General features: G+C 38.1%; 1 protein-coding gene across 23 annotated transcripts in view; it reads left to right on the forward strand.

Moving 5' to 3' along the window:
* Positions 1–23,577, forward strand: part of SOX6 (SRY-box transcription factor 6) — a 451,605-nt gene that overhangs the window by 382,446 nt on the left and 45,582 nt on the right. For 19 of the 23 annotated variants that reach the window (XM_048853489.2, XM_048853504.2, XM_048853488.2 and 16 more), the window contains one exon: positions 10,225–10,281. The exons of the other annotated variants lie outside the window; for them this stretch is intronic. In XM_048853489.2, the coding sequence (XP_048709446.1) occupies positions 10,225–10,281 (57 nt within the window). The remainder of the gene's footprint in view (positions 1–10,224; positions 10,282–23,577) is intronic. 23 annotated transcript variants of the gene reach the window in all.

A 23,577-nucleotide genomic window follows, 5' to 3' on the forward strand; every position in this document is an offset into this window, starting at 1 on the left:
ATGCATAAATATTACTGAAGCAGATGCATATGCAACATTTCCTGTGTATATTCTTAATCTGACATCAAAATCTGAGAATCTATGAATCTGTATTTAGCAAATTAACTGGTTAGAATAACAAATTAACTGGTTGGAATTAAGGTTGTGAATGGCCATTAGATTGAGTTGTGCTTTGAAGATGATAGTGTCGGTTAAAATGACTGTGTTAAAGAGGGTTTTAGTGTGTTCGTGTTGTTGAGTATTGTGATGGTATAACGTATACAAATGTGCTTATAGTTTACAAGTAGAAACCAGGAGGATGCAGTACAAAAGGATGGACAAAGGGAAAGCATTGCATTGAGTACGACAGCATTTAGTCAGGCATGAGGCTTCACAAACAATGAGGCTTCACAAGATCTGCAGAAGGGTCAGGAGGGATGCCCCAATCCTATTCACTTTGGGAGGTGCACAAAAGAAGAGTTCTCCAGAATTTAGGAAAACTTCAGGAGGACAACCCCTCTCTATGGACTTGCAAGGTCTCAGAGATCTGCTCCAGGAGCGGATCGCTCTTATATAGCTGAACTGGCGAATCACTGAATCATGTAATTGGCTGAGCTGTAGGGCAGCCCTTTTGATGAAGAATGCTTTCTCAGTTGTCTTCCCAAGAGTGACTTATCCTGCAAAAATAATCACATAAACTATTTCCCACCAAAAGTAATTGACACAAAATCGGTTGTATGCCACTATGTTAGCTGTAAATTTCATTTAACCAGAAATGGGAAAATATTCCGGAGGAAACATTGTGGCATAAACAGAAACAGTTATGACTCAATTATTAATTTACACACAGTTAACATATTAATACATTTAAAAAGCAGCCCATGTTTTATATTTTGGAATTTCTTTGCTGGAAAACTCAAAATTTTTTTTTAGAAAGGTAGGTTTTAATGGTTCTAACTCATAAATGAAATACAAAATTTACCTGGAAATTCTCAAAATACTCATACAATATTCAGAGGGTCAGTGCTGTGTGTTTGAGTTATATTAAACTGTTCATATCTAAAAAAGAGATTTAATCCCTTTTTAAGTGTAAATCTCAACACAACAGTAACTATATATAAAGCCTCCATAATATTTTGCTTATATGATGATCTTATCTAAACACACAAGAGATCCATCAGTGAACCAGGAGACCGCAGCAGAAAGGGAGTGAAACATTGTAAACAGCACTGTTGAAGACAAAATGTCTTTTAATCTATTTTAAATTTAAAATTTATTTAAAATCTAAATAATTTTATATTTTAACTTAATAAGATCTCTACATTACCCAAAACAGCAAGGGAAAGGGTCAGTGCCTGCTAAAGGGATTTCTTTAGCATCTTTCCCCATAGGATAAGTTCAGAGCCTAATAAATATTTATTTCTATTAGGTTTGGTTTAAATGACAGCATTTTAAAATTCATTTAATACAGATTAATGTTATTAAAGAAATCTGTAACAGGGAAATTAAATGACTGATAATTAAATAACTGATCCAGCAGTCCTTATTCAGGCAAAATTCTAATTAAAGTCAAGTGGAATCCTAATTGAGTCCAAACTATAAGATTGGACAAAAAAAAGTCACACCTGCTATGCTTTTTTTTTATTGAAATGTACTTTACAAATGAATCCCATAAGTGTCATTGGATCAATATTTGAAAATATTTAAAATACAAAAAGGAAGGGTAAAGTGATTCTTAATTTTTTTTTCTACTTTGTAAAATGATTGTGTATAAAAGGCACCTACTTGCTCTACTAAATCTGCTCCTGGGGTGATTTCAGGACCTTACCAGCTTCCTGTATTGACTAAAATAACTTTTATTTCCTCTTACATCTCTTAGCAGAGCCATTAAAACTTTGGGAGAATGAGCTGGAATCTCTTCCTTCATGTGTATTGTCAACAGCATTGTTAACTAAGTTTAAATCACAGAATCTTTATTGATGAAGCATAAGTTGAACGAACCCAGGTTGAGTTTGCATGGCTGCCCATTAGAAAAATTATCTCTATGCTTCTAAACTGATCAGAGCAGATGTGGAAGTCACGGAAACCCTGGAACCCACAATGCTGTTTTTACACAGAGACTTTTCAGAGTTAAATGTGCTGTTTAAGGCTCTGACAACAAAATTACAGCAAGGAGATTTATCATGAAAACTCACTGTCATCCTGTTGTTTTTATTTATTATAGCATAAGCCACAGAGTGAAGCAATAAGACCAGACAAAAATTGTACTGGGATATTACTACCACACCTCTGATATGTTGTTAGTCCCTTGGCTTTGTACCACAACCATAAAGTACTGCAGATATTCAAATACAATGGGATAGAAATTGGTCTTTAAAATTATGGTATTTCTCCACTGTTCACGCCCCCAAAATAATGAAAAAAATTGCATTTTTAAGAGTAGTAAATCTTATGGAAGAAGTGTACATACTTTGTATAAAATGTAAAATAGATGTGACATTACATTTAGAACAAAAAAACATATTTTTGTTCAAATATTATTTCAGAAAACTGTGTTTTTCCACTCTGGATATTTATAAGCACTCCCTTTTCATTATTTCTGTTTGGATGAGAATTTCCTTTTACTTAATCTTTTATGTTAAAAACTATTCTTTACCTGTGGCACAGAGTGAAGATTTTTCAGCAGGCCCTTGAAATCATAGCTACTTTTTTGGATTTGCTTCTCCTAAAAGGATCAGGTCCTTATGTTCATCTTTTAGAGCCACATTTTTAAAAATAGCCTCCAGATAACTAGACGTTGCTCATGTGAATGAATAACAAGAGTCTAACCTCAGAAAAAGATGACAAGCTAATTGCCTGCACCTTGGACTTAAAAAAAGTGATTGAGTTTTGGTCAGTTACTGGTCCTTGAGTTCAGAGAACTGGTAACAGTTTGTTGTGTAAATGATTATGCTTACAACATTATGCACACAACTTCAAAGCCTGGATTGATGCCTTTTTGAAAATGTCATTTTAAGGCCCCAAATGCTTTTGTATTGGTTATAAACATATATTTGAAAATTGTCCCATTCTCATTTAAAAAACCCAGAAAGCTTTAGAGTGCTCACAGGGTCTTGGTCATTAGAAAGAGCAAAACAAATTGATGACAGTGAGCTGGAATGTTGCATTTTTATGATTCTCCTGAGAGTTGTGGGTAAGCTACAGTTTTAAATTGACACCATTCTATGTGCATAGAGATTTATAGAGCTTAAAGCGTAAACTGGTTATTAGCAAAGTCAAACTTCTCGACCTTACCTGCTGCTGTTCAACTGTAGGCCAACATCATGAAAGGAAGAGAGAACAGCATTAGTGCTTTTATGGGAGAAGTGGAAGGGGAGCTGACCCAGTTCAGGAAACTGCTGGGAAAGTGGAGGGATCCAGAAGAGTTCAGAAATGGCCTCACAAAACATCTTTTGTGTGGGTGGACTAACAGCAGAAGTGATACAGAGGTTGGCTCTGTTTGGGGGGAATAGCTCTTTTCCAGGCAAGACATGTTCATCTTTAAAAGAAATTTGTAAATTAAGGTACTTTAACAAAACATGCATTATTGGAATTAGTCCTATTTAGTTTAGTATTTAAACCCAGGATAATTGACTAAATGTTGACTAATGGTTCGATCTGACAATATTCTAAATGACCCCAAAAGATGCTGTATTGTCTATTTTGTTTATATTTTAAAGGCCAAATTCAAGTTTGGCCAGTATACAAGCAGAAGCATGAGTTATCTGCACTGGATAGAGGTATAGGGATGCAGGTTGCAGAACATACATTGTAAATATTACACATTATATCTTCTGCACCCTGTCACAGGAAGCTATCTTCTACATCCTTACAGAAAACCTAAGAAGTGACCTCATCAAGCCTTTAGAGGAACCAGAATCTTGCATAATACATCTATACCATATGCCCCCCTCCCCACCACTTGTAGGCATAAGCATATGTGCAGTTGGAAACCAAAATTAGGCCCAAAAATGTATGACATGATTTGCTCACTCCTTTCATGAACTTCAATAGGAGCTGCAGATTCTCAGCCCCTCTGAAAAGCGGTCCATAAATCCTTAGACAACTGTGGAGACCTATAAATGTTTTTTATGTTACCCCTATTTCAAATGAAAAAAAGATTAAACCCACTTCATTTATCCTAATGTAGACATAATGGCTTGTATGCAAAATATAGTCTGGACTTGTTTAAAATATGCATTGTTTACCCTTGGAGTTGTTTACAGTCTATTGGTCAAAACCATATTTAGGCACTTGGATTTGACTTGATAAGCCATAACGGCCCCTTTGGAAGTGTTACGGTCTGCTGTAATGCAGAGTATTTAGGGACTGTTAAATATATGGATTATTGACACAATAGAGTGTAACAGCTCCTCTGGAGTTGTTACGCTCCATCATTTACATGTGGCCACTGCCCATGTGCACAAAGTTTGCCTGATAGAAACACTTCAGGAAGGTTGTGTAGAAAAACGTTACCATTCACACACACTTATTTTTTTTCCTAAATGAGAAAAATCCCATCACCTTATTATTTTCCCTAAATACCAAGAGCCCTGAAAATCCACGGCTATCTGCTTTATATATCTGCAGACCATTTTTGCAGATTGATACGGATCCAAATTTTATATTTAAAGCCTTGCAAATCTGCAGATATCTGCGGATCAGTTTTGCTGATTGGATGCGGATACAAATTTTGTATCCGAGCAGGCCTCTATAAATACCCAAAGTACAACACCATATTATCAATTAATTCTTTGATCAATGTTGTTATTATAGCCATAATAATTGTAATGGCATAGTGAGTTCATACATCTTTGCTGTTCAAGCACTATGTGGTTCAAAGGCCAGCACCAAGCTTTCTCTGCTCCCAGTTATTCTCTGAACTCAATGACTAATAATTGACTAGGAGAACTCGGAACAATATTTTTTTCAGACCAAGCTGCAGGCAATCAGTGTCTCATCTTTTACTAGAATTAGTTATGACTGTCCCTAATTTCCAAACATAAGACATGGAAATAATAGTTTAAGGAAACAGTCATTTTATAGACTTTCATGAACAATCATGAATCATAAACACTTAGTTCAGCTCTGCAAGAATTCACCTATTCTATTATGTTTTGGGATTTTAACAAAAAACTTCTTAATAAAGTTTTCTCTCCTTTTTTGTGTTAATTTCTGATAGAAGAATCTTTAATTATAAATAAAAGACCGATATTCATATTTTGGGCCACTGAAGAAGAGGCAGCAAAGGTTATGGGTATGAACAATTACAGACCTCTCTGCTTGCTCTTGTTAATCTTAACTCCATTTGTACCTCCAAGGTATATACTTTACAACCAGGTTAACAAATCAATAGTAGTATCTAGCACAAATGACCAGTTTTTACAAAATGGTTTTTATTGTGGTAGTGCTTAGAGGACCCCATGACGGATCAGAGTCCTATTGTGCCAGGTGCTAAACAGGCAGATGCTCCATGGAGCTTGTTGTCTAAGTAGGCTGATAAAAGGTTAAACAAAATTCTCTCTTTGGAACATCTCTGGAAGAGAGAGAAGACACATACTCATGCCATTGTAAAGACTTAGGGAATTTACCATAGCCATAGGGACAGCTGTGTTCTGTGTGTCCTTGAAGGGTGGTAGGATATTACGTCCTTTGGTAATCCTGGTGCTCAGTAGGTAAGAAGCTTATTTCACAAAGAAGCCCAGCAACTGGCAGGAGTCCTACTCCTCTCTATGGGATTTTTGGGCCATAGAAGGCACCACACACATATTGTTTATCATGCTGTATTTTTATCTCAGTTAAATGATTATGGCTGAGGTAGATACCTCTGAATGGTTAAAAATGAAAATCCCAGCAGTGATCTTCACTGTATTGCCACAATGGGACTTGAAATATTTTGTGGATTTGTCCATTTTAATAAGCTGTTTATTACTCCAAATAATATCTGTAAACCAGAATTTTGAAAAGTGAGTGCTTAAAGTCCGGTTTCTAAATCCATATTCAGGCACCTGAATATAAGTGGCCTGGGCACCCAGTGTCTCCAGCTGAAGCTATTGTGTGCTCAGCACTTTTGAAATTCACTCCCCTTTTTTACGTGTATGAATATGCGTTTAGGAGCCTAACTTGAGACGTCCAACGTTAGAAATCTTGGCCCTACTGTAAGTTGTTATAAAATAGTATTTGCAACTGCAGTATTTCCATTTGCAATTTTAAGTGTCAGTGTTTTATCCTGTCTACTTGAAAAAATGTTCATAAATTCACAAAATTCCTTAGTAATGTAGAAAGCAAAATAGTGACCCAAGGTAAAAATTTTCAGAAGCGGTCGAGTGACTAGATGCTGAAGTCGCACTGAAAATGCTTTTGAACATTTTATCCCTGGGCACTAAAGTAGTATGTGTCCAAGAGGCAGTAATACATTTTTCTGTAAAATACAGCAGATTTGCATCCTTCCCTCATACATTTAAGAAGTATCAGACTATCAACTGATGTAATACTGCCCCCTTTTATTAGGACTGAAAAACATGCTGGACTTTATATACTTAGCATTGCAGCTTGAGGAATTTTATTTTATTTATACAATTGATTGAGAGATTCATTGTTGCATGACAGGCTAAGATTAGTCATGAGATCAGTATTACTCTACAACAATAAGTGAGAGGAGCATTGTGATCACGTTGTTCAGGAGGGTGGGTGCATGTTTTAGACTTAGCTTCCCATGCAACATATTATACCACACAGGTTTCTTGTCATTCTTCTGAGGTGCCCAGGGTTCTGGTGAACTGGGATGGTTGCTGTTATGTGCATTATCATGTTCACTTGCAGTGGCTTTCTAAATCAGGCCATTCCTAGGATAACAATAGGCCACAATGTTTGTTTTTTTGTTTTTTGTTTTTTAAGGCCTATTCAGGAATTAGATTTGTCTTTGAATCGCTAAATGATTACAATGTTACTCACACACGCAGAAGTGCGATGATGAATTTATTTGATGCAAATAGAACTTTGTCATGCAGAAATTAAAAATGGAGAATCTTGCAGAAAGGCGATCTCCGAGTCTGCAACAGTCTCTTTTAAAGAGACACATTTCCATCATGGAAAACAAGTCAGCAAAATTTGACTTTCAGGAAAAATGTGCTTGAATCTACACCAATAGGAATGGTTATAGGAATTTACATTATAAGAAACACAGTCTGTGTTTAGGGAAAGATTTTACTTCACCTCTGTGTGTGTATCCAGTGTGGGAGGTAGTGCAAGGTGTGGATATATACACAGGGACATTCAGAGTTCTGGCACTCAGGGTTTATAATGGTTGTGTAAGGCCATTCCTGTTGCTGGCATTAGCCTCTCCAAAGGAGGAGGAGTGTTGTGGGAGCACAGTTTCACCCTCTTTTCTTTGGCCAGCAGCGCCACAGTGGATGGGTGCAGAGGGTGGTAGCTACTGAACTCTAATCAAGGGTGGCTCCAAAAAAGCATATCAAAATCAGGAAAGGCAATGCTAAAGCTGCATGTGAAACCTTAAGTTTGCCCCTAAGTACATGTTGTTGTGACACAGTCTTTCATTGTTTATATGCTTAAATAATACAATATATACTTAACGTTCATTTCCCCCCCTAAACCTCAGATACATTTGTGTAGCTTCATGTATGCTATTTTGAATATGCCAGACAGGGTACATGAAAATCATTTATATGAAACACAGTAAAATATACTTATACCATTTGAGTATTACAATGTGAAAAAATAGTGAAAATTACATGACACATATATAGATCACCAAAATTTTGCAGCTGTTAACTTTGTACTTAAGTACCACAGACTCTGAATTGCACCTATGGAAGGATTTGTTGTGCATCCCTTAGCATCTAAGTTAGCCTTGTGGTTAATTGCCTCATTCCCTGAATTGGTCTTTAGAAAGTTGGTGGTGAGCATTTGTTCTCAGAGCAATTAGATTTGTAGTTCACTGCCTAATCCCCAAAATTACACCTAAGGAAGATTATTTTAAAAGAAAATATATAGTACTTGGCTGTTGGCTCAATTAGTAAATACATATACCTTAGAGGGAAGAGAATGTAACTTATGGAAAGTCTAGGTCAGCAAAGATATGTCAAACCATTATAACAGTAAAAATAGTGTATGTATGTAAGACAAGAATGCACAGTGCACAGAATCTGCATGATATAATACTGTATTATATAAGAAACAGTATATGAACCTGTACAGTATTAACCTTAGGTAAAATTGTCAAGTTTTTAGCAGCTACCAGTTTGCACAAATCAACATTCAAATATAAATTATTATATTCGGAAATGAAGCAAACTTGCTTTTTTGCCTTTAATTGCCAGTTTTTGCATTTGAATATAGTACTTGAAATTGTTTGCCCATTATGGTATGTCGGGATGATGGCAGAACATAACCAAGAAGTTATTTTTATTTCTGATACCAGGCCTACCTGAAGGGCTGCCAGGTTTAAGACCTCATTTGTAATAGTTTAAGAGGGTTTTTTGCCCCTTTATGATATCTGTTTTCCAGCACAAGTGCAATGCAGAATCTACTCACATGGGGTATTTCCTTTGGAAAGGATAAAAAGCATTCTTCTATGTATACCATGGCTCTTAAATCTGGGAGTAGAAACAAATCCAAAAGGGCAGAGTTTGATGAAAGTGAATATTGAAAAATCAGCATATTTAGTTAAATCAGCATGGGCAGTTTTTCCCCAAGGAAGGTGTGGTACATTGTTCAGCCATTGTGGCGAGTGCCATTGCCTCGATCATAATAATATAATCATCATATATTCTCACATGCAGCCTGTTTACAAAGCTGTTCAAGAGAGTTTCCAGACATATATCCAAACCTACTCCAGGTTTTGTTTTGCTTATCCACATTTTATAAGGTAAAACTTTTCCCTCTCTCACTAGCTCATCTAAGAGCTTTAGAATACATACACACATTCTTTCACATTTATGTCCAACCACAGACATCCACCGGCAAGCAATTCATACTACCATTCATCTCCATGCCCTCCCCATACATTCCTTTAGGTAAACACAACTGGGCCAAATTTCTTCCTAGAGTAATTCCATTGACTGCAGTGACTGATTAAGTACAACAGGGATGAGTTTGGATTACCCCGTCTGATACCTAACTACTTCCCAAACTCAAGATTCCTCTAAATTCTCAAGGTGTATTTGTAGCGAGATTAATTGAAATCACATTCTCCATTGTTGTAGTTTGCTTACTCCACTGCCTATTTCTGGGCAGAATCCCAGGTCTATGCTATCTTAGACATTTTGGTTTAAATAAAGAAATACATTTCAGCAGGTTAAATTGTCACTTCCTGCATGTTGTGAAAAGAATTAGGTGACCAGTTACACAATATGAACAATATGATTAGTCAAAGAAAGTGAATAACTCATGAAAAACCCATAGGCTGGAATGTTTCCCTTGAGTGTTTGAACAAATATAAGTTACCAGTACATTTGTAATAATCAAAGTCTGTTTACTAGTAGTTTGCAAACATATAAAGGAGCAAGTTTGTTGGAAAAAATAGTTAGTCTATCTCTAGTCATATGATATTAACTCCATAAACAAGCCTATCACAATGGAAATGTGTATCAGGAAGATAAATAATCTTCAACATCAGATTATTTATGTTAAAACCATTTTCAAACATAGTCTGTTTCTGTAGCACTATTTAAAACCTAAAGAATGTCAAACCTGAAATTGCCCAGCCTACATCCTGAAAATCTACAGACAACCAGAATTTTATTGTGAGGCCTGTGTTGCAAATGCTTCTAGAAGAAAGACTGGCAAAACATTTCAAATTCCTGATCTTCAGTTGCTGATCTTCATTGACTGAGGGGGGAGTATTGAGATGGCGATTTGGAAAGCTCTCCTTCCTCCCCCCTCCCACAATCCCAAAGTGATTTAATAAACAGCAGTGAAGGGAAGTGGACACTTGTGTCTAAGATTAAGCCTGTATTGACCATGAGGCTGTGCATTTTTTTTCGACGTCACTTCCCAGAGGACTTCTTGAGCTGGATAGGAACCCTATCGCTCATTTGTATCATCACAACAACCTCCCTGAGACGGCCACTATTACCCACATCCTACTTTTCTTTTTTTTATAAATTGTTGTTTAGTGCAGCAGACATTTACATGCTTATTCCCTTTTATTTCTAAAGTGCAGGAACACTGTTTGCTGTATTTCAGATGCCAGTGCGGATAGATGCCATCACTGGAAGGATATGCATTAGAACTGTAGACACAGTGAGTCACTGAGACATCATGTACTGTATAAATTCCTGTTCTCTCAAGAGTTTAGCAGGTTGCCAAAATATATTCAGTTGCCAGCTCCTTGCCAGAATTCTGTTCCTAGCCTGATGCCAATCAGTCTTTTTGGATTTTCATGAATAAGATTAGGCTGGCTTGATACATTCCTCCTCCCAAGGGATTTTCCTTTATCAAGGGATTACCTGCTTGTCATTCTTTGCATACATCCCATGTTTTATTCTTCGGTAGAAGCAACCAGATCACACTACATCATTGCTGCTAAACATCTTATTAATGAAGTACCTGTGAACTCCTCCCGTCCTCTCAAAAAACTCAAAGCTCCAAATACGGGCAATATATTGTCCTGAACGGTTTTATTTCCTTTTCTGTTTTTTTATTTTACTTCCTAGGGAAATGGAGGCCAGTTATATTTAATACACTCTTCATTTCTGAAAGAAACTGCTCAGACAAATATTTTCTTAAAAAACGAACGCTCATATTTTATTCAGAGTGGTTTGTCTACAATATATAGAGTGGGGCATGCGAACCACTTCCCAACCAAAAAAAAATGTCCTGCCATGCCTCATTGTATTTTTATTGCTGTAGCTTATCAATATATACCACATGTTGTGTGCATAAAAAAGATGAGTTGCAGGATGAGGAATTTAAAATAACTGCGTGCATTAGTTTGAAAGGGAAGAAGAGTTTTGAGGCAGATGGGTCATTTGCTCAGTTTATCAAGCCATTTCCCTTTGTCTCTGTCCATACCTCCTTTCGACAGCTACCTGGAAGTGTCTTGTTGGGATCTGCAGAATCTAGTTTACAAAAAGAAAATACCCCAGTATTTCTGTTCCGAACAGCACTTAAGCACGTGCCGTTCAGTATGGGGAGGAGCTTGTGCATGTGTTTGTGTGCTTCCCTACATCAGGGCCTGTGTTAGTACCTCACTCTCCTACTACTATGAGAATGCCCCTTTCATAGCATTAGGAACCACCTTGGCATCTGACTTGCAGAACTTGCAGTTTTGATAGATGTACAATGGTTTAGGTCTATCAAAGGCTATTAGAGACATCATACGTCTTAGGTATTAGCCAAGATGGTCAGGGATCCAATCCCATCCTTTGGGTGCCCCTACGCCTCCAGCTGCCAGAAGCTGGGACAGAACGACAGGGAAAGGATCACTTGAAATTGTTCTGCTCTGTTCACTGCCTCTAAATCATCTAGCACTGGCCGCTGTCAGAATACAGGACGCTGGGCTAGATGGACCATTGGTCTGACTCAATATGGCCATTCTTATGTAACATTAAAGTGGAACTCTTTACCTTACTGTAATATTGACCTCATTGTGACAAGCTGGAATGTTTTTCTGTCCCTAGAATGCATTGAGCTGACACTATATTGCAATCTAGGAATACACTGTGCTTTTGCCATCACTGTCTATCTCTTCTGCTGCTCACCCCTGCTGTGTTTTTGCGGGGACTTTTCTAAATGTTGTTGTCTCAGCAACAACGTAAATCTCATCACATTGCTGTTGTGTGTGAGATCTCCATTAATTAATAACATAGCTCACAATTTCCAAGGTAGAATTTGTATTTAAAACATACATGATACAAAGAGATTTTTAAAAAAATGTTTCTGCTATACTGTATGTGTGCTTCATATATTGTGGCATTCTGACCGGCTTTAAATCTGCCTCAGTCTGAGGACACAGTTAAGCTGTATGCCAAATGTTTTTCTAAATAATATGCACAATTTATATCTTGTTGTTTTTGTTTGTGTGAGGTGGCAGATGGGTGGGGGGCAGAGGAAATGAAAAGGAAGTAAAAACTGCATTACAACTAAATCAGGCTCGTTATTATTGTTTAACATTGATATTGTGGTAGTAACTAAAGGGCCCAATTAGGATCAGGGCCTCATTGTGCAGCTTCTGAGCAGTGCAAAGGTAGATGTGGTTCCTCCCCTTGCTATCCCATTTAAGACAAGACACAAAGAAATAAGCATAATAAACAATAGGAATGGAGGAGGAGAGTAACAATACCAAGATCACCTGGTTAGATAGGCTAGCAATGTTCACAACTTGATAGTTCTTGAATTATTTAGGGTAAGTGGATAGGCGTGCCCAGCACATTTCATTAGGGTGCACCCAGGGAATTTTATTTTTTAATTTTTTTTAAAGGCGAACATTTATTGAATACTCAGTCATAAAGAAAAGGAGGACTTGTGGCACCTTAGAGACTAACAAATTTATTTGAGCATGAGCTTTCATGAGCTACAGCTCACTTCATCGGCTACAATGTAGCTCACAAAAGCTTATGCTCAAATATATTTGTTTGTCTCTAAGGTGCCACAAGTACTCCTTTTCTTTTTGCGAATACAGACTGACACGGCTGCTACTCTGAAATCAGTCTTAAAGGACATTATTTTTGTTCATCAAACAAACTAAAGAAACTAAAACGTAACTAAACTTAATTTTTTTTTAAATTAACAACTAAACTTTACTTAAAAATACAAACTTAAAAAATGAGACACAAAATACCAAATTTTTGCTGTAGAGATAACCAGGTGTATACAAAGATACAGTAAATTTTCATGATCTTTATCTTTAACCAGATAATGAGCTAACCCAAATTGACCAGCACAAATTAAGGTTTCTTCATCTTCCTGTCCTAGAGAATGAGACGTCGCTCACCAGGTGTTATGGACTTAAATTCCTCAATCACATCATTGTAATTAACTGACGAAGCCAATTCTTGTTCAATGTACAAAATCATGAGTGAGTTGAGATGCTGTTGGGACATTGTACTACTTAGTTTGTTTTTTACATGTGCTAGTTTCGAAAAGGCTCTTTCACATGAACAGCCTGTAACAGGTAAGACTGCAAAGCATTGAATAGATTTGTAAAAGGCCTGGAACATGGAAGACCGATCCAATTCCTTTAGCCAATCAAGCCACTCTCTGGTGGTGTTCGTAGTACTACCTTTAGGAACAGATCCGTCATAACCCCGAAGCAATCCGACTTCAGCTTCCGACTCATCCAAGGACACTTTAAATTTGTTGGCAATGATTCTCATATCGTCCCTGCCAATGTCTAAGCTCAGCAGTTTTCCCATTGCAATCACAATTTTACAAGTCTCCTGTTCAAATCGCTGGTCAATGCTGGTAATCATTGAGTCTACGAGGTAAAATTAAGTTATTCTCTTCTGCTCCTCTTTTATATCAAAGTGATGCTGGGACTCAAACGCATCATCAATACAAGTGGACATTTTTCTCTTCTTAACTGGGGGAATCGATATATCATTCTCTACACACATTTTCACACTGTCATTGACAATAAATTGAAAATATTCTGGGCCACTTCTCATCGCAGCCAAAGAGTTTACACAAGCTTTTCACCCGTCATTGCAGTAAGTGAGTTGAGATCTGGAGCTTGAAGGGCCTTACTCACTTTTACCACCATCTGGAGAATAGGGTGCATCATGTGAAGGGCAAAGATGAACTTGAATGAATTTAGTTCATGGATAAGGCCCCTGGCTTTTATTTTAGCGTCAGCAAGGCGAGTTATTTTGATAATCTCTTGTAAAGCTTGTAAAATGATGGAGTAGTTTTGTTTTACAGCAACCACTGCTTCTGCTCTGCATGCCCATCTTGTGTTTGACAGGGACTTCAAAGTCTTCAACTGGGATCCTACTTCTTCTGAAATCTTCTCCATTACTACATGTCACACAGGACTCCCCTCCATGAAGGCATAAAGAGTCTGAATAACACCAAAAAAATCAAAGACAGTTCTGTTTTGTTTACTTGAAGTGCATGCATCTACTAGGACGAGGTTCAAACAATGCGCATAGCAGTGTACATAGAGTATTTCACTCTTTCTTTCTTTACATTTCATTTGAACTCCCGCAGTACATCCAGACATAGTAGATGCGCCATCAAAACAGACAGACATCACTGATGACCAGTCAATTTTAAGAATGTCAAGGATGTCATTTAACTGGTCAAAAATAGACTGAGCATCAACTGTTAATAGTCTCTGAACAGACACACAATGTTCAACTGGACTATGTTTTTCATTGTCAAAATACCGCATCACAATGGACATCTGTTCATGGTGTCCACAGTCAGTAATGTCGTCGGCAATTATTGAGACCATTTTTCCATTTAGTGAAGACACAATTTTTTGTTGCACAACATTGTGCAAGGCCACAATTAAATCATTTTGGATGCGATTACTCAGATAGGTAGCATTTTGAGGAGATTGTTGCACATGCTTTGTCATTACGGAATCATATTTTTGGAGCATATTGACAAGATTTAGAGCTAAACCTTTCTCAAAACTGTCAGCTTTTTCATTGTGACCCCTGAATGGTCTCCCACCTTTCGCCAAACACAGAACAATGTCAATCAGTCGCTCCATTACGCTTCAGTTATGGCACCGTTCTTCTTGTTGTTTAGACAGATAAGCCTGCTTGACCTCATCCAACAATACATCAATAGGTTCCCCTTCATTAAAACTTGACCATGAAGAACAGCTCAACACATGAGATTTTGCCAGTTGGTGGTTTTTAAAACATTCGTTAGTCCTATGCCAGTTTCTGAATCCCTTATCAAGAAATGCTGGATCAGTGTGACCTTTGTTTGCTGCATCATTAGAGGAGAAGAAATGGCAGTAAAAGCAAAATGCTGCTTCCTTTGATGGGCTATATTCTAACCACCTATACTTTTCATTCCAAACGGACTGAAAACTTCTTTGTTTATTCCCTATTTTACTTCTAGGAAACATGCTCAATCTAGGCTGATAAGGTCCTCTAGATAACTGAGACCCGGCGTTCTAATCTATTTTTTGGAATATCATAGACCGGGTCATCAGATGGAATGTTTGATGGCTTTGAATAGGAACTACACTGACCTGAACTAAGAGACAAAGTCTGTTTCTGTTGGTCATTACTCAGTTTATTGCATGCACTGGAACTGGTGGCAGCATTATCTTCATGTAAGTTCTTAACCGAGGAGTCCGAGGTATTTGCACTACTATCAACACATTCATTATAATTCAGTTTGTCTGCTCCTTTTCTTATCTTAACAATGAACCGATCCATATTTTAAAATTAAAAGGGGGTATCATACGATGGAATTAAAACGTAAAGCCACGGGCTTGTTATGCTATTTCAGTAGAGTACATGCGACAAAGATTACGAACACTGTAGACACTGTGCTGGGCATGCCTGATGTGGCTACTTATATAGGTCAAAGAATTTTCTAGAATGGTAGTCGGAGGGGGAGGGGAGGACCAATGGTAATGCAGCGCCGCAGTAGTGGGGACGCATGCTGTGAGCAAACGCGGGCTTTCTATACATTTCTACAACATCTATATTATGCAATTTGGCGTTTATTGCATAATACAACGGTTCATACTTTAAAACTAAAAGAGCGTATCAGGCGACTAAATTAAAATGCAAAGCCCCTTTTTTTGGGAGATATTAGGGTGTGCCTGGGCATACCCGGCACACCCTGTATGCACAACCGTGGGTATGTGCCCATTCCAGAGCTCAAAATTGAGGTGAATTTGTATCATGTTTGAAGTCCTGGGGCTGAGTTGCCTTCCTGCTTCTGAACACTTCCCATAGCCTGTGTGGTTAGGAGATGGGAAGGAGCTGCCTGGGGCCTGGTACCCTCTGGGAGGAGAATTGCAAATCCTGGTCTGAAGTAACCAGGGTGGAGACACTGGTGGGCCCATTCTTTCAGCTTCCATCAGCAAAAGTCCTATCACCAGACCTACCTTATAGCACATATGGCTGGGGATGGGCACATGGGTCCCCTTCTCTCTCTCTCTCTCTAGCACACGGGATCTTCCTTCTATCGTTCTATCTCCACTATCACACAGGGTCTATCTGTCTATCATCTATCTATCTTTATATTTCAAATATATTTCAGGTTTAGAGGAAGTGTTTATGTGTTCCTCAAATTAGCTGAGAAGTAAGAATTAGCTAAAGGAGATGGATTTAGAGATCAGCACAATTCACGAAGATTAAAAAGAAGAAAAAAACCCTCTTTGTCTGAATTCATTATTTTCAGGCTGCTTTTTATAGACTAGTTTTTTAGAAGTCATCTGTGAAGGCTGGCATAAAGAATTTTTAAAGGTAACTAAATGGGATGGAGGCATGGTTTAAAATCATCTACTGGGGCTGTTGCAGGGGATATTAAATATTGATTTATCTTGGGGTAAGAATCATACTAACGGCTTGTAGTCAGATCAGTTCATCTGGAATACAAACTGTATAGCTGTATTTAGTACAATGGCAACAATACTGGAAACGCAGGGGTGAGAATTTAATCTAAATCAGTTGGCTCTCCAAATGTTCAATTGAAAAAAACTAGCATTTCAAACTGAACTTTTCCTAAAAGTTTCATGCTGTTTAGATTAAAAATTGTCTCATTTAGTCAGTCCATGCTGTATCATAACCCACACCTCTGTGTCATATTGCAAATAACAAAAATCCACATTTCAAGACTGTTCCAAATTTTAAGTTTTAATACCCCAAACCCTCCTGCAGACCTGATGCAAATCATTCAAGTAATCTGGCATGTAACACTGTAAGCAATTTTCTGCTACTTGCCATTGCCTTTGGCCAAGCTTTTAGTCATAATATAAAATTTGGCACAGCTTGGACTTAACCAATGAAAACTGATTATGTTCCCATTTCAGACATAAATAGTTGCCAGCTAGTGGTATTGGCTAACAGATTTTTCAGTCTGTATAAATGTGCATATGGCCACAGCAGGAGATCCCTTTTTCCAAGAGTAACATCAAAACAGTAGTTCCCAGGTAATATTAATGTTATATTTGCTTTTGTTTGTGTTGTTTTCTTTAAACATATTCATTTGACAGTTGCAAAGGCTTGAATGTTCTATGGCTGAAAAATACATTAAATATATTTATATGAGAGGCCGTGTGGTGTAGTTGATGGAGCACTCGACAAAGATTCAGGAGACCTGGGTACAATTCTCAGTTCTGTCACTGGGCTGCAGAATGGTACCTTCTTGAGACTATGCCTAAGTTCTCCATCTGTAAAATGCGGTTAATGATACTGACCTACTTTGTAAAGCACTTTGAGGACTACTGATGAAGAACTAGGTATTATCATTCTACTCAAAAGCCACAAAGAAATATCCCTTATTACAACCACAGGACAGTCATTCCCTCTGCTACGAAACATGGACAGAATGGATCTAGCACAAATTCCAGCTAAATATGGCCGGTAAGCATAGAAGGCATAATTCCCTTAGACAATAGAATCCCTTCTCCATGCATATTCTGTCCCCATCTCCTGACAGAGTAGCAAGTGTCTTCCCCAGGGATGAGGCATTTTATCTCCATGCAGTGAATCACGTGGACTTTTCCATGTATGTTTTCTGCATGTGTGTGTGTGTGTGTGTGTGTGTGTGATAATTTTGAAATCAAAAGTACAGATATGTGTGTAGGATGCAATACAGCCCTGTGCTGAAGCACTGAAGTCCCACCTATGCCCTCATTATCAGTCTTAAGTGGGTCTTAATGTGCATAGCCCTTGTACTGTTCCCCTGTCATGAGGGTGAATTTTGCCTCTATGGAGCATAATTTGATACAGTATTTCATTATGTAAATATTTCTTTTTAAAATAATTAGATAATGAACTGAATTCAGATTAAGGATTTAGTTACTGTTCAGTTTATTTAGGACAGATCCAAAGCCCATTGAAGTCAACAGAAAGATTCCCGTTGCTATAGCTAGTTTTGGATCAGGCTGTGCCTGTCTTTAAGTTTGTGTGAGTCTTTTCTCTTTTTAGGCTGTCTGTTTAGTTTAGGTATAAGTCATGTTGGTGTTTTAAGTGGAGAACAGTACTTTTTATATTATACAACCCTTGCATTTTGTGAGGAAATTGGACTTCAGAATATAGGTCTGTAGACAAACGTGTAAGGGCAACCCTGGACCTATGAGAGTATGATCCAGAAAAATGGAAACTTAGATGTTTGAAAGGAAAGCATCTTCTTTGTCCTTTTTGGGGAATGATTGCCTATTTTTTTGGCTTGATAAATTTATACTAATCATTAATGCACTTTTAGCAATTTTCTCCCCAGGTAGAGATTTTAGATCTGTGATTTCCAAGCAACTTAGGCCCTGTCTCTTCCAAATTACTCATTACTCATGCTTACCTTTACATACTGTCCGTAGTCCCACTTACTTCAGTGAGGGCACTCATGTCCTTAGTCTTGTGCTGTTCCATCCTGGAAGAAAACAAATTCCTATTTGTACAGGAAGGGCTCCAAACTATTTGGTGTAAAGTTGTTCAAGACCCTCACCCGAATTCATCTTGAAGGGCAGGATGAATAACAAAAAGTAGAAAAAATTATTTTTATTAGCCACAGATAAACAGCATTACCTCTTCTTAACATAAACTTTTTGTTCTAAGGTACCCTATGAGATTGATCTTGCAATGTGCTGAGTGGCTCTGATTCAGCAAAGCACTTCAGCACATGCTTAATGTTAATGCAACCTGAGTGTTCTTTTCTTGTTGAATTAAAATTAAAGAAGGGAGCTAGCTGAAGGGTACATCTATCGCACAGGAGTTATGTATATCATACTTGATATGCTAACCTTGCACACAGTAATCTTGCCTTCCTGACACAAACAGTAAGCAGCACACTTTCTTGAGGTTGAAATAATCAGAGGCAAACACGGCAGTTATGGGGATACAAGAGGTAAGACACGGCATAATGATGTTACTATCATCGTTCCATTGTCATCCATCCTGATTCTTTAGTGATGTGTGTTTTCTCTCTGAGCATAGTAAAGGATGCTTGAGAATAAACAGCGTAAAATGCTGCAGCAAACACAAAATAAATACTTGAAAAAATAGATAATAAAAATTACAAACCCAGAAAAACTGTACATAGCAGACAATTTCAAATGAAATATGTCTGTATTTTAAAAGTTCAGGTTCAGTTCTGTCTGAGAGAACATTAAATAGACCTGAGTTCCTTTTTGCAACCATGCTACATCATTGTTTACTTTAATGCAAATATACTCAGAGACTTTTAATTTAGCAATAATTTTATTCCCTTTGGTTTGTTTTATAATAAACATGCAGAATTGTGCGAGCACTTGCAATGCTATATATTTTAAAGTTCAGGTTCAGCTTTGAGCTTTTTGCTATGGTTTAGACTATTTTTTTGTTTTCAAAATCAATTTGCCTAGTCCTGTTTTTCAACCCTTACAATTATTGTCAAAGGAGGAATTCCTAATGTAGGAAAAGTGTATTTATCATACATTGGCCAGTGGTTATTGCATCCTGGAGGTTGTTTTTATTGTAGCTTTCCCTCTGATGTTGTATTACATAATGAAAGACCCTATCATAACACAGACACTCACAATAGTAGAATTAAAGTAATTGTAAGAAAATCAAATCTGAATGTCTCAATGCTGGTATAAAATGTTAAATTGTACATATATTTTGTATATGTACAGTTTATAAGACTACATCATACTGGTACTTAAGATGTGTGGCTACTGGCATGTATGTACAATCTAAATTTATGTAAATCTGTCCGTTTCCAAACTCCTGTGGAAGGCAGCTAATTTTGCTTTGTGCAGTTGCGGTCTGCAGTGTGCCACAGCAAAACTGAAGTCGATGACTCCTTTTTTCTCTCCCAGCAAAGCTGTTTTTCTTAGCAGAAACGGGAATAGATTTACTCTTTGTTATATTAATGTGGCTACTTGCTAAAGATGTGTTATCTTGTAGTCCTCTTTAAATATTCAGCCTTGAATACGCACCCAGTGCTTTGTTTGAGAGAGAAGTGGAGTCCAGTTGTTTGAGCATAGTAATGGAAATCAAAATCTCCTGAGTTCTGTCTAACTCTGACTCTAAGAAGGACCAAATTTTCAGTGAAATTCAGTCATCGACATATGTGCAGAGTAATAGTATTATTGCCCCAATTCAGCAACGCTTATTCTGTGAACTCTATGGAGTGGTGCCAACCTCTTCCCAGTGAGGGGGCTGCGCCTCCCTCATCACAGGGCCCTGCCCCCCTCTAAGGCCCCACCCCATGGTCAAGTCAGAGCTGGAAGCCGGAGCCAGGCAGCACAAGGCACTGGCTGATCTCCGGGGCCAGCAGATCCCTGGGAGAGCAGGAACTGTGAAAGGTGGGACCCAGGAGCCTGTGCCACAGCGGGTCAGTCTGAGCGGGTGGTGTGCCCCGGCAGGTGGGAACACGGGCCAGGGGCTGCTCTCGGGCTCCCCAACCCCTGCCTGGGCTTACTTCTCCACTGCTGCTGGAGCTGGGCACCCAGCCAGTAGCTGCCACGCTCTCCACTCTGCCTTCAGAGCTGGGTGGCTGGAGAGAAGCAGCTGCTATGCGGGGGAGGAGTGGTGTAAGGCAAATTGTGGGATGGCTATAGCCCCTGCAGCCTCCCTTGTGCCACCCCTGGAACTCTAGTTCACTGGAGGAAAATGGGCTTTCTGCTGCTGTGAGTTAATGGAGTTACTCCAGTAGCTGAAGTGGTAAAGGTTTGTGCTGCCATGCTGAAGGTCCTAGGTTTGTACTCTGCTGGTGGGCCATGTAGGACTTGCTACATGGCTATGTTAGACCTGTAGCAACTGAGTAGCCCTCAGACACAGATTCATGCCCAGTAGCATAGGAAATAAAGTAAAAAAGAAGTAGAACAATCCAATTATTTCCTGTAGAACATGTGCTCGGTATCATATTTTTTTTAAAATAATATGATAGCACAAGTATGTGTAGGACTAAAAGAAAATGTGTGTTCTAAATTGATGCATTCATATTCTTCACTCTTACAAGTTACATAGGGCTGGCCTACATAATTTATTATTGGTCCATTAAATCCAGTATTGTGCCTCTAGCAGTGGCCAATACTTCATACTACAGAAGCAAATTAGTCTCCCTCCCATAATGCACCGGGCCAATGATCCACTGATGCTGGGTTGTGAGGGGGGAGCAGCAAGGAGAAGGAGGGAATGTCTGCTTGACCCCTGCAAGTGAATAATTTGCACCCTGGAATGGGAGATTCAATAATTTGTATTTTACTGTGTGTTATTACAAATGTCATTAATGGTCATAAAATTATTCAGCCCTTTTAAAAACAAGTGACAGGTCAGGCTTTGGGCTCCTTCTGACCTCCAATGAATTCTACTGCTTTATTATATGGTGTGTGAAGTGGTAATTCTTTTTGTTTGTTTTATATTTATCAGCTGTTAATTTAATTGAATATTCCTTTGTTCTCTGGGAGTAATCAATTTTCATTAATCTAGGCAGAATTCAACAGTTCATTGTTTTTAATAAAAATTCTCTCACGTTTCAGTTGAACTGCATAATTTTACAGTACAATGCTGTGTGAATGTGTTGCTGAAACAAAGAGTTAATCAGAAAGTTTTCGGATACTGCCATGCATCATGCCTTTGTGCATGAATAAAAAGTTGGAAACCGCATAAAAGCAGTAGTTGGGTTACCACACAACTGGATATGCTTAAGTCTGAACGCTTCATAACTCTAACTACTGGGGAGTTGCAAACTTATAAATAACCTTGCAATTGGTTAAAACCTTATTAAAACCATATGAACAAAGATATAAAGCATTTGGTTAAGGGGGTTCAGTAAGTGCAGTAATCCTGTTGAAAGTAATCTAACTGAGGTAGATCCATATTTTAGGAGTGTCTGCAAGTGTTGCAGTAGTTAAGGATCTGTCTATCAGTGTTTAATAGTGGCGGGGGGGGGGAGGATTAACTCATAAAATCCTGTCTAGATGGAAATATTTGGCTATCTGACTTTTTAAAAGAATTAAATATATTCTGTGTTACTTTTAAAGGTGACCTGAAAAGCAATAAAATCCAGTAATGCAAAAATATGTGTTGAGTGCCACTAATAACCACATATACAGGGACTTCACCTTAACACTCGTTCCATATTTCTTCATTCAGATGTCATGACATCCACTCCAACAGTGATGGAAGCTTCCTAGTATTCTCTTTCACAGGGGCACTTTAAAATCATGAGTCAGACCCTCTAAAATCGTGCAATTTGCTTAAAAAAATCAATTTAAAAAAAAAAATAGGACAGTGAGTTGTTGATATTTGTCGTCTTGTTTTTGAACCTATAATGTTCATGTTTCCAAGTTTTTTTCCACAGCCACAAAGGCTAGAATCTTAGCTTTCATTCGATAAAAAACGTGATATTTGCATATGTTCACCTGACTCCAGGAGCTGGGGCTTTAAGAGACCCAGATATCATGAGACTTGCAATAAAATCATGAACGTTAATAACACTAGATTCCTACTGTCCTGTGACACCCCTGTATGTGTCATGTTGTCACATTCAGAATAGTGGAAGCTAGCTGAAGCATGGAGCCGGTTAAGCAGGATTAGTATAAATCCTTTTTTCAAATGCATTGCTTGTTTTTTCAACAGTATTTTAAAACAAAACAATGTATTTTAAAAAGGGGACTTAATGCCCTCCTTTCCCTCTGAGTCGGTACATGCTTCCAGTGCAGTTCAGCATGGTACATCAGGGCACTATGGGAATGTCTACACGGAGATAAAAGCCTCGCAGCCCAGCCATGGCTGGCTCAGGTCAGCTGACTTAGGCTTGGTGGGTTTGGGCTGCAGGGCTAAAAATTGCTGTGTAGATGTTTCGGTTCAGGCTGCACCCTTGCACTGTTCCAGAGCTCGGGCTCCAGCCTGAGTCAGCTGACCTGGGCCAGCTGTGGGTTGTTTATCTCCATGTAGACATATCCTATATTGCAATAGGCACCTGTAGGCTGAGGCAGGGATTCTTTTCTATTCTGTATAGGTTCTTATACCACCTTCATTATCATAGTAGCTGAGTGCCTTATGGACATCCTGGAAATCTTGAAGGAGAAAACTAAAGTAAGGTTTCAAGTGAGGATATACTATATTGCCCTTTTAGTCTGACCACTGGGAGCATTACCTTCATATTGTTAAAGTTACTGGGATTTGGTATTTTATCTTGTCAGATCAACTTAAAGTCACAGACATTTAGAGTTCATTCATCCAACCTGTACATCAAGTATACCGAAACTTTTAGCAAAATGGCCCAGTTATTAAAATGCTGAAAAATAACTATTATTACATTTTCACTGTAATTTTTTCTCAGACTTTCTCTCACGCATGTGCACACACATACACACACGCTAAATATTTAAATGCCTCTTGCCAAAGAATGATATGAAACCTTGTAATTTTAGCCATGCAAAATATTCATGAGAAAATCTCAAACTTGGGACAA

The sequence above is a fragment of the Caretta caretta genome, chromosome 6 (genome assembly GCF_965140235.1).
Source record: "Caretta caretta isolate rCarCar2 chromosome 6, rCarCar1.hap1, whole genome shotgun sequence".
NCBI classification, from domain to species: domain Eukaryota; kingdom Metazoa; phylum Chordata; order Testudines; family Cheloniidae; genus Caretta; species Caretta caretta.